The sequence below is a fragment of the Pantherophis guttatus genome, chromosome 3, assembly GCF_059756535.1.
Source record: "Pantherophis guttatus breed Tessera chromosome 3, ASM5975653v1, whole genome shotgun sequence".
Taxonomy (NCBI): Eukaryota; Metazoa; Chordata; class Lepidosauria; order Squamata; family Colubridae; genus Pantherophis; species Pantherophis guttatus.
Window position 1 is genome coordinate 45,072,224 of NC_142065.1, and position 17,234 is coordinate 45,089,457.

At 38.1% G+C, this 17,234-nt stretch overlaps 1 protein-coding gene and 1 long non-coding RNA gene across 8 annotated transcripts in view; one reads left to right on the plus strand and one right to left on the minus strand.

The window, feature by feature from the left end:
- Nucleotides 1–17,234, minus strand: part of SRGAP2 (SLIT-ROBO Rho GTPase activating protein 2) — a 202,974-nt gene that overhangs the window by 52,241 nt on the left and 133,499 nt on the right. For 4 of the 7 annotated variants that reach the window (XM_034414388.3, XM_034414386.3, XM_034414392.3 and 1 more), the window contains 5 exons: nt 14,100–14,315; nt 11,418–11,546; nt 7,013–7,237; nt 6,282–6,383; nt 5,565–5,762 (listed from right to left, as the gene is read on the minus strand). In XM_034414388.3, coding sequence (XP_034270279.2) covers nt 5,565–5,762; nt 6,282–6,383; nt 7,013–7,237; nt 11,418–11,546; nt 14,100–14,315 — 870 coding nt within the window. The remainder of the gene's footprint in view (nt 1–5,564; nt 5,763–6,281; nt 6,384–7,012; nt 7,238–11,417; nt 11,547–14,099; nt 14,316–17,234) is intronic. The other 3 variants (XM_034414389.3, XM_034414387.3, XM_087889395.1) reach the window with 1 other exon arrangement.
- LOC148114568 (uncharacterized) lies at nt 6,779–7,348 on the plus strand. Its single transcript, XR_015733039.1, has 2 exons — nt 6,779–6,844; nt 6,941–7,348. It is a non-coding gene; the product is annotated as an uncharacterized LOC148114568 (long non-coding RNA).

The following is a 17,234-nucleotide window of genomic DNA, read 5'->3' on the forward strand; positions in this document are numbered from 1 at the left end:
CGGGGGGGGGGGGGTTGATATAGAAACAATTTTCAAAGCCACTTTATAAGCACAAAATAATGCATTGGGAATATCAAACATGAAGAATCAGGACCACAGGTTAAATTCCAGTTAAACTGATTTATTTCTCATGTCTATCCACAAAAGTCTAGTCAATTAATGGCCAGCACTAAATTGGCAGCAGGTAAGAGTTAACAGAGTGCAAGAAGGGCTGGACTTCAGTTGCTTGTGGGAATATAACAGCTCCAGGATGATTCCTTTCTTGACTCCATCCGCCTCTACTTCTCCTACAGCAGGTCTGTCAAACTCAAGTCGTCACGTGATGTATCGGGACTTCCCCCCCCTTTGCTAAATAGGGTGGGGGCGTGGCCAGCGTGTGATACATCCTGCCCAAGGGCCGTGAGTTTGACAGCCCTGTCCTACAGGAACTTCCTTTTAATTAGATATGTCAAATCAACAAAAAATCCATCCTAACTCCAATTAGTTTATCAAATTTAAGTCACTTTAGCTTGTCCTCATAAAATAAAATATTTTTCTTCTTCAAAAGCCTATTAAATAAATAAAAAGTTCTCTTTTTCTCAAGAGATTCTCCAATAAGGAGAATGGCTTAGGCCCAGGGTATCTGTAAGATCATCTCCTGCCATCCTCCCATCGTCCGGTGCGCTCTCACAGAGCGAGCCTCCTCAGGGTGCCGTCAGCCAGACAATGTTGGCTGGCGGCCCCCAGGGGGAGAGCGTTCTCTATGGGAGGGCCGGCCCTCTGGAATGGGCTGCCCACCGGCCTCAGGACAGCCCCTGACCTCCTCTCCTTCCGCCGCGAATTGAAGACGTGGCTTTTTCACCAAATGGGCTGAATCCGTAGGGGTGATTTTTTAAATAATTTTTAATAATTTTTTTAAATTAATTTAAATTAATTTTAAATTGATTTGTTGTTTATGTAATTTTTTTTCTTCCTTCTTGTAAACCGCCCTGAGTCCTTCGGGAGAAGGGCAGCATATAAATTGCATAAATTGCATAAATTGCATAAATAAATACATACATACATACATACATACATACATACATACATACATAATGTTTTTTCCCTCCAATATGGGTTTTTGGTGCCATTTGGAATAGTTGTTATTAAAGTATGAAGAAAGAAATATTCTTCTTTGTCCCTTATACTTAAAAGCAGAAGTTGTTTACATTATGCAGTTTCAAAGAACTGCCTGGCCATTTCAGGTTCATTTATAAATATATATTTTATGCTACTTCAATTGGCAAGTTTACTGCTATTAATATATCTTTACATTATACAGTTCAGATTATACAGTACAGTTTTTAAAAGGTCTCTTAAAATCCAACAACACCCATAACTGTAATTATCTGCCTCATAATCAATATTCAAGATATAATGCTGATTGCATGAACAGATCCAAGTCACACATTGGAAAAAAATTGCTGCAGCTGCATCTTAAAACAGATCCCAATCTCATACATCTAGAAATAAATCCTGCCGGCTTCAGAAACGTTAAGTCGTAAGTACATCTGTTTTGGATTATATTTTAAACTTGGAATCCACAATATAGACTCATTACCAGAAACATTAGTGCAAACCAAATTAAGAAGGTATGTATTTCCAAGATGGCATATGCTATACTTCAGTATATTTATTAAACTTGCTTATAATGCCCTGATCTATTAAATCTAGACAATATGCACAATACATTATCAAAAATAATATGGTAATATGGTAACCACCTCAGCTCCCATACTCCCAAAATAGTATGGTAACCACCATACTCTGCACCAGTCATAATCTTCAAGGCAACTCCATATACAGTTTTTGCAGAGTGACCCTATCCAGAATGTCAACGAAAAACAATGTTCCAAGGGGTGAAGATATATATGAATGAACAGCAGCTCCACAGTGCAGGAATTTAGTCTGAGCTTTCTTTGTTCCCTGTGAACTCCTGACACCAATTCAAAACCTCCACAGCATCTATGGTCTGGCTGGGGGTTATGATATACAGCTGAGTATCATGAACATACTGATGATACCTTATCCCAAAATAACAGATTACCTTTCTTAGAGACTTAGTTCATATAGATATTAAATAACATCAGAAAGAGAACTGAGCCCCGTAATTCTCCATGGTGGAACATTTCCCCTGTGACTACAGACTAGAACTCAGATAAAAGTAGGCTCACCATAAAATCTGCCTCTAACCCCAGATGGTTCACCTAACAGGAACAGGAGAGACACGTTTTCCCAGTCCAGAACCTGATCAAGTTCACCAGAATGAGCAATCCTGTTTCAGAGGACTCGGGTATTTTTAGTCTCTCTGTGTTCCTCTATATATAATTCCTCAACTAATCTTCCCCAAAAGGAGTACCTGACAATTAGGTGGAAGCCCTAGAGACAACTAAACAGAAGGCATACCAGCATCTCTTTCAAGAATGGTGGCATTCCACCTCTCAGACAGTAATTAATTCAGCCACTCAAAAGTGCCAGGCTGAACATGAGTCCAGACCTGAGTTAATAATTATTTATTTAGCCTATAGCATTGGTACATGAAAGCTAGGAGTCTATAATGTTATTACAGGGTAGATGTTCGGTTGACTAAGATTGCTAGTTCATTCAATTCATGCTCACGTGCTATCCAAGGGGCAAACAATTAATGGTGTTCTGTGGGAGTGTCAGAGTCATCTGGAATTTTTCTCCACCGTTTTTTGCTTCGGATTCGGACTGGTCTGGCATCAGTTGGTTGGATGCTTCCACCATTACTCCCATCAAAGTAATAACTTTTTATTTTCTTGCATCTGAATACTTTCAAACTGCTTGGTTGGCAGAAGCTGAGGCAAGTGACGGGAGCTCACTCTATCACGCAGTGCTAGGGCTTGAGCTGCTGGAATGCAGAGAGCCCTCTGGCTGACACATCCAGCATTTTTAAGCTGCTGAGCCACCGCGCCTCTTGCAAAGTTTATACTATACAGGATTTGATTACTATCCTCAGATTCCACGAGCTCAAAATATTAGGTGATATCAGAAGATGTTGCTCTTGTCTCCTGGCATGGTTCTATCAAATGACATCTAATCCAGAGCAAGTATTAGTGTCTTTATCTGTAAAGAAACCTGCAAAAGCTTCACAGCTGTCTGTAGGTGTCTTGTCTTCCACATCTGTCCTCAAATCATCAGGCAGGAATCCAAAAGAGCAGAGAACTATACATATGTTGATATTTTATCGCTATCATGTAAGCTGAAACTCAAACATGCATCAGTGCTTGGATGTGTTTGTTTATGGTTTTTCAATATTGTATTTTATTTATTAATATAAAAAAATTAAATTTGTTTGCCACCCATCTCGCTACAATTTTACTTCATTTCTTGTATTTGCTTGGAGGACCAATGATCCAGCTGATATTCTTGAGTAGAAAGTAGCCCGTGAGAAAAAGATCACTGGTTGCCCCCACAATAATTGTGTACTACCCAAAGTGCCCTCTAGAAAACCTCAGGATCCATTAGGCTCTGGGGTGAATCATCCCAATAGATCTATTGCCCCAAGGAGTCCTGTTTGTTCATGATCTGTCATTCAATAAAGGTGATTCCAAGCTTTAAAGGACTTTTTGAAATGCTTACTAAAAGCATTCTAAGCCCTCTAATTCTGACAGATTCTCCAAAGTATAGAAAAAATGATAATGGGCCAGATCAGCTAATCTGATGAGCTGACAGAACAGGCTTATATAATAACGCAGTACCTTTCTTCTTCAGATCTAACATAAAACCCACCTAGGAACTCTGCAAACCTAGGCAGAATGTTTTTTTTACCTTGCTCACAAAAGTATTATCATATTAAAATGCATAGTAATGCAATCATTTGTGTTCTTGCTCCCTTGCATTTATTTTCTTCCACCATTAATGCTCAGTCACAACTATTTTCAGGTTGCACAAATCATATGATACTTTTAACTAAAGCCTGAAATTCATATTAAGGATATCTGTACGCTCTTCATTTGGAAGATCAATCAAGTTTATTTATCCTGGATATATGAATGTGACATTACTAATGACCCATCTATTTCCTAGAGGCAGAAGCTTAATGCTACTGCCATTGGCTGAGAGCAAGATTATTTACACAATGTGAAGAAAAAAAATGCACTGATAAAATTCATATTTGTTCATTTGAAAAGGGTTGAGTTTTTCCTAAAAACAACAACACGGAAGCTCAATTAAATAACCACTGACACTCAGGAGACCTCAACTGCTTGTTAATTGAATCAATCCCCTCACCCAGCTTTTTTGGGAGGGGGTTACAGTCACCTTTCATTCAAACCTTTTAATTTAATAAGGCCTCTGAAGCATTTTTATTTCTTATCTAAAAGAACGATGTACTCTGCAATCAATCTATTACTAAACCAAATCCAGGATAAACCACTTTATCTACTTAAGTAATTGGCAGAGCATACAACACTTTTGAAAAGTCCCATGATCCCTTTAAGAGGAACTTAGCAATATTCATTTTAAAACATGCAGCAAAAAAGCAATGAAGCAAAGCTTCTTTACATATGTGCCAATTCACATGGGGCCACATTCCACCAGTTAGCTGTTTGGAGAAAAGGGAGAAGAAGCAAGGCCAAACAACAGGCCACAGGCCACATCACAGAGGCAACAACTGAGGAAGTGTCAGTTTCTGTCTTGCTGACTGAATGAAATGTATACAAGAAATGAAACTTATCAAGGATTACAAGCTGTGTGTATCCGGAATGAATAAGCAGAATGACAAGATTGATACTGACAGTATTCTAATCACACTCTGTTCTCAAATGAAGGTTTTCCTAAGGTTACCTCCAGAGTTTCAACGTTAACACCAGCTGCTGCTTAAAAGTTGGCTGTTAATTAATCAATTATTTCCAAGGATCCCTTCCTAGCAACAGAACACTTCTGCCTCTCTCTGAATCTTGAGACATCAGCATTCTCAGGGATTTAGTTAATATTTGGCTGCCTGAATCCAAATTGTCTTAGAAGATGGGCCCAGCAAAGCCTCCCCTGCAGGTCCTCAGTTTTGGGCTTGTGGAAACCTTGTCCTTGAATGCAGACAATTCCAGTGGAATATGATAAATAGACTTACATTTTCTTTCATGAACATCCAATCATCAGAACTTTAAGAACAGAATTAAGAAGGAAAGTTTCCATTATATTCGGCTGCACATGCAATTCTTTTTCTAGAAGTCTGCTGATGATTGCTTTCATTTGCTCTGTTGTACTATTTAAATTAGGCATGGAATTTTACCAGTTTTCAGTAAAGGTTTAAGAGTGCCTAGTACAGGTCTCCTGTGTGAGCAGGGAGTTGGACTAGATGACCTCCAAGGTCCCTTCCAACTCTTGTTACTGTTTTTAAAATATGTATCAAAATAATCTATGAATATACTGATTTTAGCAAAATTAGTTGGAAAGTTCAGTAACACCAGCTTTAGATTTTTTTCTCGCCAGCAAAATGTATTGGACTGAACTCTGAATAAATTCTATCTTTAAAATATTATTGTTTTAACACATGAAAGAAGATGAAAATTCAAGGCTCTTACTGTGAAGTAGAACTGTTCAGTCTCCTGTTGATTGGCCCGTCTCTTGGCAATGCTTGGCTTGCTCATGAAGGTTTCAGAAACTGTTGATTTTACAGACTCCATAGAATTGCTGTACTGGAAGCAATCGGATACATCAAAATCTTCAATAGTGACAATATCCTGAATAGTCTGTAGTGTGGCTTCCATTGTTTTTTTAACCTGACATAGAAAGTGAAGAAGAAAAAATATATAAAAAGTGAGGCTGAAGCATAACCAATCATATATTAGATACTGTCGCAATATAAAGACCATTTGTAGAGATGTGGAGAAAAAACAAATCTAATTATGTAACCTGTATGCCATGAGAGTGATCTCATCCTATTTCTAGGACATGATTTCTAGATTTAGAGCAATTTTTTTTAAAAAAGTGATTTCCATACATCATCTTTAGGGCAGGTGACATATGCCTACCCTCAGAGAAGCACTGACAATCTCCTGCTTCCAGTCACTGGTGTCAGCCCACAGAAAACAGGAAGAGACTGAATGAAACAGGTTAATAGAGATCTTACCCTGCACACCACTGTGGATGTTGGTATACTGATGTCCAACCCAGAATGGGTATTATATGTATGTATGTTATCAGGCTTTGGGCTAAATGCCATGAAAAAATGTGAATATAGAAATGTATCAATGAAAAGAGGGAAATTCTTATCAGAGGTGTGGAGTTTGGGTTCTTACCTCTTCATTTTCAATCTTCAGAGTGGATAGCCTAGACTGCAGCTGCTGACATCTTTGTACCAACTCACTCTGCACTGGTTGCTGGGCACACAGCTGGAATACCTAGAAAAGAATAGGTAATTTTGAAACTTTCCAGAGACTTACTTCTAGTTCTTCACTTCTGTTAAAACTCATAATCAGGTATGGATGAGATACCTGCACTAGGTCATAGGATTATGAAACAAACCAAAGAACAAATTATTTTTTAAATAAAATTCAATAAACAATTGCCTGGATGTTCACAAATACAGTCATAAACCACAGTTTACCTTATACAATGGTTAGGCTCACACATTGGAATAAACCAAAAGGGTAGAGGACAGAGGGGAAATAAGTGTGGGTTCAAGAAAAGGGAATCCCTTCCCTTACAGAGGCTTTAGAATAGAACAGAACGGAATGGAATGGAATGGAACGGAACAGAACAGAATTGTTGTTAACCAAGGGCAACCTGTATATATACAGAAATGTCCCCAGTGAATATGGAATAGGTGTTTGTTTAAAAACTGGAACAAAACTGCATCACGGTGAGCACAGCTAGTTAATTGGGCTTATAGCATGCATTCAGTACTAAAAGATTGTTCAAATTGCTCTAAGAGTCCTTTTTTCTGTTTCCTATATAGACTTTTTAATTATGTCTGGAGTGAAGATTGCAATGAAAATATATCCACAGAGAAGGGAAGGGGGGAACTAACCATGTCACCCATGTGGGGCTGAAACTCAAACTTCATGGGTGGGCAGAAGACACTGTTACACATTTCCATCAGACGTTGCTTGTCACTGTTGGCATCTAGATTTTCAACGGCATTCTCAATGGCATCCAGGCCTTCGTGCTTTGATTGTTCTAGATTCAGTTCTGCTGATAGGAATGTCCGAAGTGCCCTACCAAGGCTGGCATGATATCCTAGGTCACAGCACTGCTGAATAAAAATAGGAAAGTAAAAACCAAAGTAAAACTCAAAATGTTGAAGGAAAATTTATAAATGATATAATAGGCAGATAAATAAAACAGACAAATATTCTTCTCAAAAGATTTATTGTTTTCTGAAAGTCAGTGGTGTGTACACTAAAACATAGCTTTATTTAATAAATATAGATGCTCCCCAGATTGTATGAGACCTGATTTATATAAATTCAACTTTACACAAATGAAAAGTTAAATAAGCCACATTTAAGGTAAGAAAAAAAGGGTTATACTGGCAGTGCAAAGTAGTATAGCTCATAGTTGAATATCTTATTTACACAGTTTGAATTTGCAAAGCTTTCCACAACTGATATGAAAGCATGTGTAATAAGTGTTTTCCCTTTTAAAAAAAAATGCATCACAGAAACAATTTGTACTGTGCCAGATTAGGTCAACCAATTGCTTAAATTGAAAACATAGATTTATACAGCAATTTGTTTTAGGTGGTGGAATTATAAAACACAGTTCAATCTGAGACAACAGAATCTCCTGCTTTAGACTGATTTATCCACTGATCCAACCCACAATAACTTATCTTCTTAGATCTATATTCAATCTTCTGAACTGGGACTATTCTCTGATCTTCTGCTCCCAGAAGTCTCTCACCTCTTTCCTCCAGTGTTGTTCTTTTACCATAAACTGACTGGATTGGCATCAATTACTCTCCCTAGTTAAGACCCTATAACTAAAACCTCACAAAAACTTCACACAGTAGACAAGTCATCTTTAAGACAAAGAGCTAAATGTTAGGCAAGAACTGTGTTTCTGTTTTGGCATTCATATACTGACTAGAACACCAGATATTAAGAACTTGTTTTTTTAAAAAAAAACACTTGCAGAGAAAATGTGCATCTGACATCTAGTTGAAGGAAAACACTAATTAGTTTCTGGAGGAGAAGATAAACAAGTAGCTTGGAAATAAAATTAAACATGGTTTTGCAATTGCACACTTTAAGTATCTAGGATAAGTCTTCATTCAAAAACTAGGAAACATATGCTTTTCTAAAATATACATACTCAGTATATGATTGGCATACTGCCTAATTATATCAAGAACTTGTTGATTGGGTCTATGAAATAATAAATATACTTCTGCAAAAGAGGGTTTTAAGGTACTTCAAAAGAGGAGACTACAAAGCCTCTCTTGAAGAAATCGGTCCTGCAAGTCAAAGATGCTTTTCCCACTATGGATGAAACACAAATACTCTTCTGCCTGCTTCCAGAGAAAGATGCCTATTATAGGATGCTCGGATGCCAATGTAGGAGCATGTAAAAGAAAGAGCAAAACCCTGTTAAGTAAGATATGTAATCAAGTAGCTGCTGATAAAGAAACAGATACTTACCACAACATCCAAAATAGAAATATGAAGTATTTTCTACATTTATTATATTGTTACTGACAATATATTATTTTTCAATCCAAATTATATGAAAATAAACTCCTGCCCTTACTTGATGAGAAAAAAATATGTGTCAGTAAAAGAGGGACAATGGTTTCAGCTGGGAGGGAGGGAGGGAGGGAGGGAGGGAGGGAGGGAAGGAAGGAAGGAAGGAAGGAAGGAAGGAAGGAAGGAAGGAAGGAAGGAAGGAAGGAAGGAAGGAAGGAAGGAAATCTTCTCAGTGGATAAGTATCTATTTGTTTGATAGAAGTCACAAGCTTACATCTGCCCGTACTAGACAAGTATTGAACATAAATGGTGGAACAAAAATGCCATGAATGAAATGAACATGAGCCAGAGAGAGGAATCAGAAAGACAGGAGAGAAACATAAATGTATGTTGTTAAACTGAGTCTTCCCATAACCTGTTCACTGTCACACGCTTGGGTACAGCGCCAAAAGTCTGGGGCAGGTGTTGAGTCTGCTTGTAAAGCAGCAATTGTTGGCTTTACTGGAAGCAGGCAATAAATGTAGGCAATAAACAATAAATTTAGTCAAGAAGCAAAAAAAAAACCCCTAAATAGGGGTTTTAAAAAAATGGTTGATTGAGAATCTGCACATGTCGAGGCTATTTTCATTCATAAATATTCAGCAGTTTCAGCTTTGCAATCAAATTAACATTCCGTGTTTTTCACAGATCATGGAAGAGAAATCGTGGGAATCTTGCCAATGAGGGAAGTCATCAGAAATTTCAAAAAGAAAATTAATGTTAATATATGGTTTACTCTATCGGAGTTGGAGCCTTTCTCAAGTGCAGGTTTCTGTTTCATAGAACAGCTTCCCACCGTTGCATTCCTCTCTATAAAACCAGATTAAGTAATCTGTGTAGGAGTAGGTAGGAACAGAATAGATGACTCTATTTTTATATTTCCATTCATGGAATATGAACTTGAAATTATAATTTATAATCCCCACTGGAAATCAGAAGAAGAAAATTAATTTATCTGGGGTTCCAGATCATTTCTCAGCACTCCTTTCTTATTTTTTGCATTTTACGATATTCCTTTAATTATATTTACAAGTGTATTGGTCTCATCTTTCTTTCTTAGTTATATAAATACTTTTTAAAAAAAAAATAAAATAAATACTTGATGGAACTTTTTTCCAAATATTAAAAAAAAAAAAAAAAGAATTCAAACAAATTAAATTCTCAACTTGACAGATTCATCCACCAAAACAAACTTGAAATACAAAGCTGGTACGATAGAGGACAAGAAAACATCCAACATTCCAAAATTCAGTACAAAAAATATGTCCTTACCCTGTCAGCCAAAGCGGGGCACGGGAGATTGTGTGAGGAATCCCCGCACCTCATTTTTGGCCTGGATGACCTCCTGCAGCATTTTGCTGGCCAAAACAGGACATGGGAGGGTTGCGAGGCCCTCCTGTGCCCCATTTTGGCCAGCACAGTGCTGCAGGAGGCCATTCAGGCCCCAAAACAGGGTGGGAGCGCACGAGGCCCCCCTGTGCCCCATTTTGGCTGGCAGAGGCACTGTGGGCCAGTCCTTTGCTATTTTCAGGCTGGTTCTGTGGGCCAGATTTAAGCACCCCACAGGCTGGACCCAGGGACCCACGGGACTTGAGTTTGACACCCCTGATATAGATGGTTTAAAGTAAACTATTCTAATTTATACTTTTAGGGAGCAATGCAAAAATAAAACACAGATCAAAATTCTGGGATGCTCAAATACTTGATACAAAAATGGATAAAGCAGTTAATAAAAAATTGCAAATTAGAAAAAGTTGTATATGAAGTACATTTGGATTTTTATATTCATATGGATTTTATCAATATAGATTTAGCCCAACCGAGATTTAAATTCAATAAATATTAGCCTGACAAAACTAGAAGACTTGTCTATCCCTACTACTAGCCTTCTATGGGCAGTGTACTGAAAGGCCAATGATTTGCTTGTTTGAACATTTATTTCACATATCTTCCTTAATGTTTTGCATTTGGACTGAAAAGACCAGTTACACTTAGGAATTTTTTTCTGTTCTCAGCCCAATCTCATAGGGTTGACTGCTGTGGTGAAAAACATGTAAGGCATGTTAAATATGCCAGCGTGTGTATCCTAGAGGATAGACCAGCTGTAGATCCATCGAATGAGGAGAAATGTTGATATATTCTTTGTGTAAACTTCATGCATTCCTATATAACCTTAAGAAAATTTACCATTCCTCTCAACAAATTGGGTTGGTTTCAAGATCATTTGGATAAATGAGATTGTTTGACTATTTCAGACATTTAAGATGAATTGCAAACCATTTTAAGCATTCTGTTGTAATTCCTGGAAATCATTCAACCAGTAAGTCAATACACAAAATAAGAAGAAAACATAAGGTATTCATAAAAAACTATGAGATAAAGACACGGGTATTTTATAGTACGTCCGACTGATGTATGTAAGTTAAGATTGTTCCTAAAGCTTTCTATAAAGGTTGAGTATGCAAACTCAAAAAATGATATTAAAATAAGAGAAGTACCTGACAATTGCAGAATTTGGTTTGGCTATTTAATTAGTGCCGTGTTTAAATGCTGTTGTCCTTCGATAATTGAATGAAACACAGATGGAACACAGATAAAAGATAAAATCTCCATATGGACTTCTGCCATTGAAAAAATTAACTGAGGAGAACAACATAATGAGGCTTGAAGCAGAAACATTCAGGAAATACACCACCAAAGTACACTTACATCAATGAGGTCTGACAGGTCATGGATATAATACTTGAATACAGATGCATTGGTGGCTTCCAGAGCCAGCAGATATTCATTCCTTGCCTTAATAGCCTTCAGTTTATTTTCTGTGTATTTTGCTTGGCGCTGAAAAATATACAAATGGATTTTTATTACAAAATGATTAAAATGAGGAAACCAATTGCCTTGAAAGCAGGAAAAACAATTCTGCAAAATCAAGGAATGATTTTACTTTCTTTTTAACCCAGACTGAGAAATCTTAACACTTTTAGGCAAAACAAATGCATCATATAACAATGACTCAAATAACTGTTCAATCATGAAGAGACAGGAAGGTAATCTAATCCATAGATGGCCAAAAAGTGGCTCATAGGAACACATAAAAGTTAATATATCCAATCCTAGAAGCATGTTTGCATCCTGAAGATCCCTGCAGAATTTTATTTGGCTCTAATATGGATACAGAGGACTGACATCAGCAGGAGGTACTAAAGAGCCAAGTGTGAACAAAGGTCTGATACCCAAATCATCCAAATTACAGGGACTGATCATGTATCACTAGAACTTAATATACCAACTGCACTAAGCAGCTGGAAGCTTAGGTCCGCACACATATTTACATTCCTCTGCCCATAAGAATAGGAAACAGCCCTTCCTGATCTAGCCCAATCAATACGTGAATATTGTATATGGGATATTAATAATTTAAACCTTCATCATAAAGTTAAAGCCAATTCAATATTGATTGATTGATTTTATTATTTGAAAAAAATCGAAAGTGGGCAATGATTAAAAAATATTTTACAATAAATTAGAATAATTGGAATTAAGTTGTTACGGCTCTAATTATTTATTAACAATTGAAATCCTAAATACGATGCTGTATAATCCTAAACCAGATGGGAAGGCACAGCAGCATCTGTCTACCCAAGTATTTGGTGAAATGGTCTTAAACTGTCACCAAAGGTTTATGATGGTAGCTGTCAATAGCATCTGAAGCAAAAGGAAATTCCACAGCTGAGATTGTGAAATCAGGAATCCCATTCACATTCACTGCATAGCAAATAGCCAGTGGATGCAATAACCTTTGTAAGATTTACCTCCAGTAAATCTTCCTAAAAGGGCAAATTACATGTAGTTCTCGAGTCATTTTGGGAGCAGGACTGCTATTGTTAAGCGATGACATCATAACATGTGATGTCATGTGACCATATCATTTAGTGATGATGATCCAGGCAGTCCCAGACGCTCTCATAATCCCAAGATGTGTGGGTCATTAAGCAGGAATTAACAGGTGCTACAGGTAATGAGAGTGACAGTGCCACACAGAGATGGGGAAGATACTGGAAGGCCTTGTACAAGTTGCACGCAAGTTGGAGAAGGGGGTGCTGCAATGTGGCACAAGTGAAGGAAGGCTGGGAAAGGAGGGCACAGAATGCAATGTGAGAATAGAGAGGCTCAGGGAAGGAAATGCTGGTGGCTGAAAATGTAGGGAAGCTCAGGGAAGGTGAATGCTGATGGGGGCATTGCTTGCAAGAGGAGGGAGGACTGTGAAAGGAAGATGTTGGTGTGTGTGTGTATGTGTGTGAAAGCAGGTGAGGAAGGAGGATGCTGGTGGGTGTGCAGAGAGAAAGGAGGTATAGTGTGGGCGAATGAGCAAAGGGGGAAGAAAGGTGTGATGTGTGCATGCAAGGGAAGAGGGGAAGGAGACCACAGTGCATGCAAACAAAGAAAGGCAGGGATGCAGGAAATTTATCAAACAACTTGTGATCTTCCCTCAGGCTTCCCCATTGACTCTGGTCTTGGTAAGTCAGCAGGGAAGGTCACAAATGGCAATCAGGTGACCACGGAACACTGGAATTGGTCATAAGTGCAAACTGGTTTTCAAGTGCTTGAATTTTGTTCATGTAACTGTGGGGGTGCTACAATGGCTGGAACTTGGAAGTCAGTTGTAAGTCCCTTTGTTCAGTACCGTTCTAACTCTGAAAGCCAATGAATGGTCAGTCACTGAATGAATGGTTGTAACTTGTGGATTATTTGTATACTGTATTGAGGAACAAGAGAGGGGGAAAAAATCCATTGGCTACGCATATTTACTTTACTTGCTTCATGCGTGATCCTAAGAAAAGTGTGCTTGTATTTCTGTATCTCAATACAATGAACTTTTCCAATTAAAAATATTACTTCTTAAACCAATGTATCCAAGATAGTCTATTGCAAATATTAAGTCTTTTTAAAAAACTTTTTAAATACAGCTTCTCTGCCTATGGCACTATATTACATTACCTCTGCAAGTTAAAACATTTAAATATCAAACCGCTAACAGCTTGATATGTAGTATCCTTATGTACCAAGCTAATCAGAGTTTGAGTTTGAACATAGTTGACTAGTGATAAGAATAAATGGATGAGTGGCAAAACGACCTTCTAATATTTGTGGTTCCTGTACCTCCTCATTCCATCTCATGAATACGCATACCTAAATATAGTTTCTAGATCTCAGAATAATCCCTGAGCCATTAGGTCAGTATTTCTGCTATTTCCCCATTAAATAGCTCTTCCCCCTTAACGCCCTAATAGATATTCTATTGTGTATTAGATTCACAGTGAACACTCAGCAGCTGCTATTGGTAAAGAGAGCTTTGCAATTACCCAGCAGTTAACCCTGTTGTGCACTCACCTTCTCTTTCATTTTCTCAATCTTCTTGACGGAGCTCCGTCGGACATGCTTTTCTTCAAACTTGACACTGGAGGCTGAATCAGGGGAGCGTGGAGTTTGCTTTTCCTCCTGCTTCACAGACTTACCAATCTGTTTTTCCTCTTGCTTCTCTGCCTCTTTCAGCTTGCTTTGGGCACTGATACTGTCAGCATTGTACATATGGTAGGTCTTCATTACCTGCAAAGGCAATTCTCACTTATGAAGTACCTTACTGATGTTTTTTTTTAAATTCCCACTTGGAAACACCTAAACATTAGTCAACCAATGCCTTCAATGTAAACTTAAAATTCAAACAGAAAAATACCTATAACTATTCTACAAGCCTACTATACAGGGAGTCCCTAATTTATGATGGCAACTGGGATTGGAATTTCCATTGCTAAGTGATGCAGACGTAAAGTGTGACTGCACTGCTTAGCAACAGCAATCCCTGCAGTCCCAATTGTCATCCTTAATCAGGTCCCATTGTTTTTAGGCAAGGCAACTTCCTGCCAGTTTCCAAAATTAAAGCAGTGGGGAAGCTGGCAGGAAGTTGTAAGTCCCAGGTGACTCACGAGCAGGCTGGCACGCAGATTAAATGGCTGCTGCAGGATGGGGGAAGGCTCAGGGAGGGTGGAAAGGAGGCATGGCACAACACAGGGAGAGTGTGCAAGAGTGCGAGGGAGGCACAGCAAGGGTTAAGGAGCATTCGTGAGGGTGCAATGAGGATACAAGGAGGTGAATAAAGGAGCAAGGAAGGTGTGATGAGGGTCAGGAAAGGTGTGAAAGAGGTGCAGCAAGGATCAGGGAAGGTGCGCAGGGAGGCACGGTGAGCCTCAGGAGGGGGCACGATTAGTTGGTGCAGTATGAGCAGAGAAGGGCTAAGGGAGTATGCGGGTGGGGAAGATTTATCCCAGCAAATTTGATCACAGGGTGCTGCAACTGGTCTTAAGTGCAAGTTGATTACCAAGCACCAGATCATGATCATGTGACCATGGGGGTTATGGGATGGCCTGAACTTTCAAGGACCATTCGTAACCGATGTTCATTCAGCACCATTGTAACTTTGAATGGTTGCTGAAAGAATGGTCATAAGAACCACCTATAGTACTCAAAAGGATCAGCAAAGGTATGGAACATTTTAAAACTCTCACGTGATTCTGGTGGCTAAACCAAGGCCTCCACTACTTCACCCTAACTCTGCTTGTCAAGGTTTGCTGGGAGCTTTGCTTTCTTCTTATTAACAAATAATTTTTGTTAAAGAAAATTTTAAAAGAATAAGAACAATACCAACTTTGAAAGAAAAAACAAAAGTAATAAGTGAAAAAGTGTAAAGAAATGGAGAAGGAAAGAAAATAAAAGTTATAAAGAAGCAGCTTTTGATACTGAAAACAGAAATACATTTATTTTTTACCCTCTCTTTCTAAAGTTATAACAATCTTTTTTCTATAATCTACCTTTTTAAAATCATCAAACCCATAAACCACAAGTTCATTTTTTCATTTTTTTTAGCAAAAAATCCATGAGGCTTCTAGTCATTAATAAATGTGGGTTTTGTCCTTTCTCTAGTCAGACAAGTCAACTTTGCATCTTTGCTAATTGCGTCATCTTCACCAGCTGTTCCTCCATTGTGGGTATTTCAGATTCTTTCCATTTTTGTGCACGAAATAATCTTCCAGCAGTTATCCTATATAAAAACAGCTTTCCATAATGCTTTTCTAATTGTTTATCCATTAGTTCTAATAAGAAAATTTCTGCTTTCAAATGAATATGAATCTTTAAAATTCTTTATTTTTAATGCTGTATATTTGACAACCCCCTTTTTTTTTTTGCAAGTCCACCAGTCATGATAAACTGATCCTTCACATTTTCCTCATTTCCAATATAAACTGAAAATACTTTTTATACATTCTAAATAATTTGTCTGGAGCCTGTACCGTTTTATAAAATTCTCTTTTAAAGTATAATATAATGTAAATTTCAGTCCTTTCAGCTATGTATTCCTTATTGTTCTTCAATACATTATGTCCAAAATTCTTACCGGTAGGAGTTTTTCTTATATTAGTTTGAATCACAAAGTTAAGGACTCAGCTTTAGCAGAGTCTCTGAACATGTGGGAAACTCTACTTGGGTTCAAGATCCTTTATCTAAAAGTTCTATTACAGGCCCTGCTATTCGACCAGGCCAATCAGATTGGAGAGGTTGCCTACTGGATTGGTGTAGCTAAGGACATCTACTTTGGTCATTTTGCATAGTGCAAATCTCTATTGTAGTCCATACAACAGAACTCCAATGATTTTAACTTCTACTGTATGAAGTGACACACCCTATTAGCACAAGGCTATAAAAGGCCAGATGAAAGTAGGAAAGAGAGAGGAACAGCTAAGAAAGAAGTGCAAGAATAATTCTATTTCCAGCTGAAATTTGACTATGTAGGATGAGGAGAAAAGGGTCATTAAATAGTATTCCTTTGTTTACCCCAGGAAGTTGATATCTTTACTTTAAAAAGCAATTACTAGGAGACCGGCCACTTTTTAACTGACTGCATGGTAGTCCATGCTCCGCCAGTGCTAATCCTGCTCAGAAATACAAAAGGCGACATAGACAGCAGAGGCTGACTATGCTAACAAACAGCCTTTCTCTTTGTTTCTCTACAGTCCCTCCATTGTTTTGGATCAATACTGACTTTTGCCTTTCTCACTGGAGTTTGTTACAAATAAGTGAGCTCTAATAGTTGAACCACATATTTTGATTCCTGCCCTTCTTTGCATTTTGGCCCTCTTGGTAACCTTTTGAACTGGGCAAGGATCAAATACCAAAAATTTTAAGAATCTCCCATTTATCTCCTTAGGCTAATCAACACATCATTTAGATAGGTTTAAAAACAACTTCTGACAGACAGACAGACAGACAGACAGACAGACAGACAGACAGACACACACACACACACACACACACACACACACAGTTTCCCCCAAAATAAGACATCCCCTGATAAGCCCAATCGGGCTTTTGAGCGCATGGCAATAAGGCCAAGCGCTTATTTCAGGTTCAAAAAAATTTAAGACAGGGTCTTATTTTCGGGGAAACAGGGTAGATGATGACTGAACAGATGGA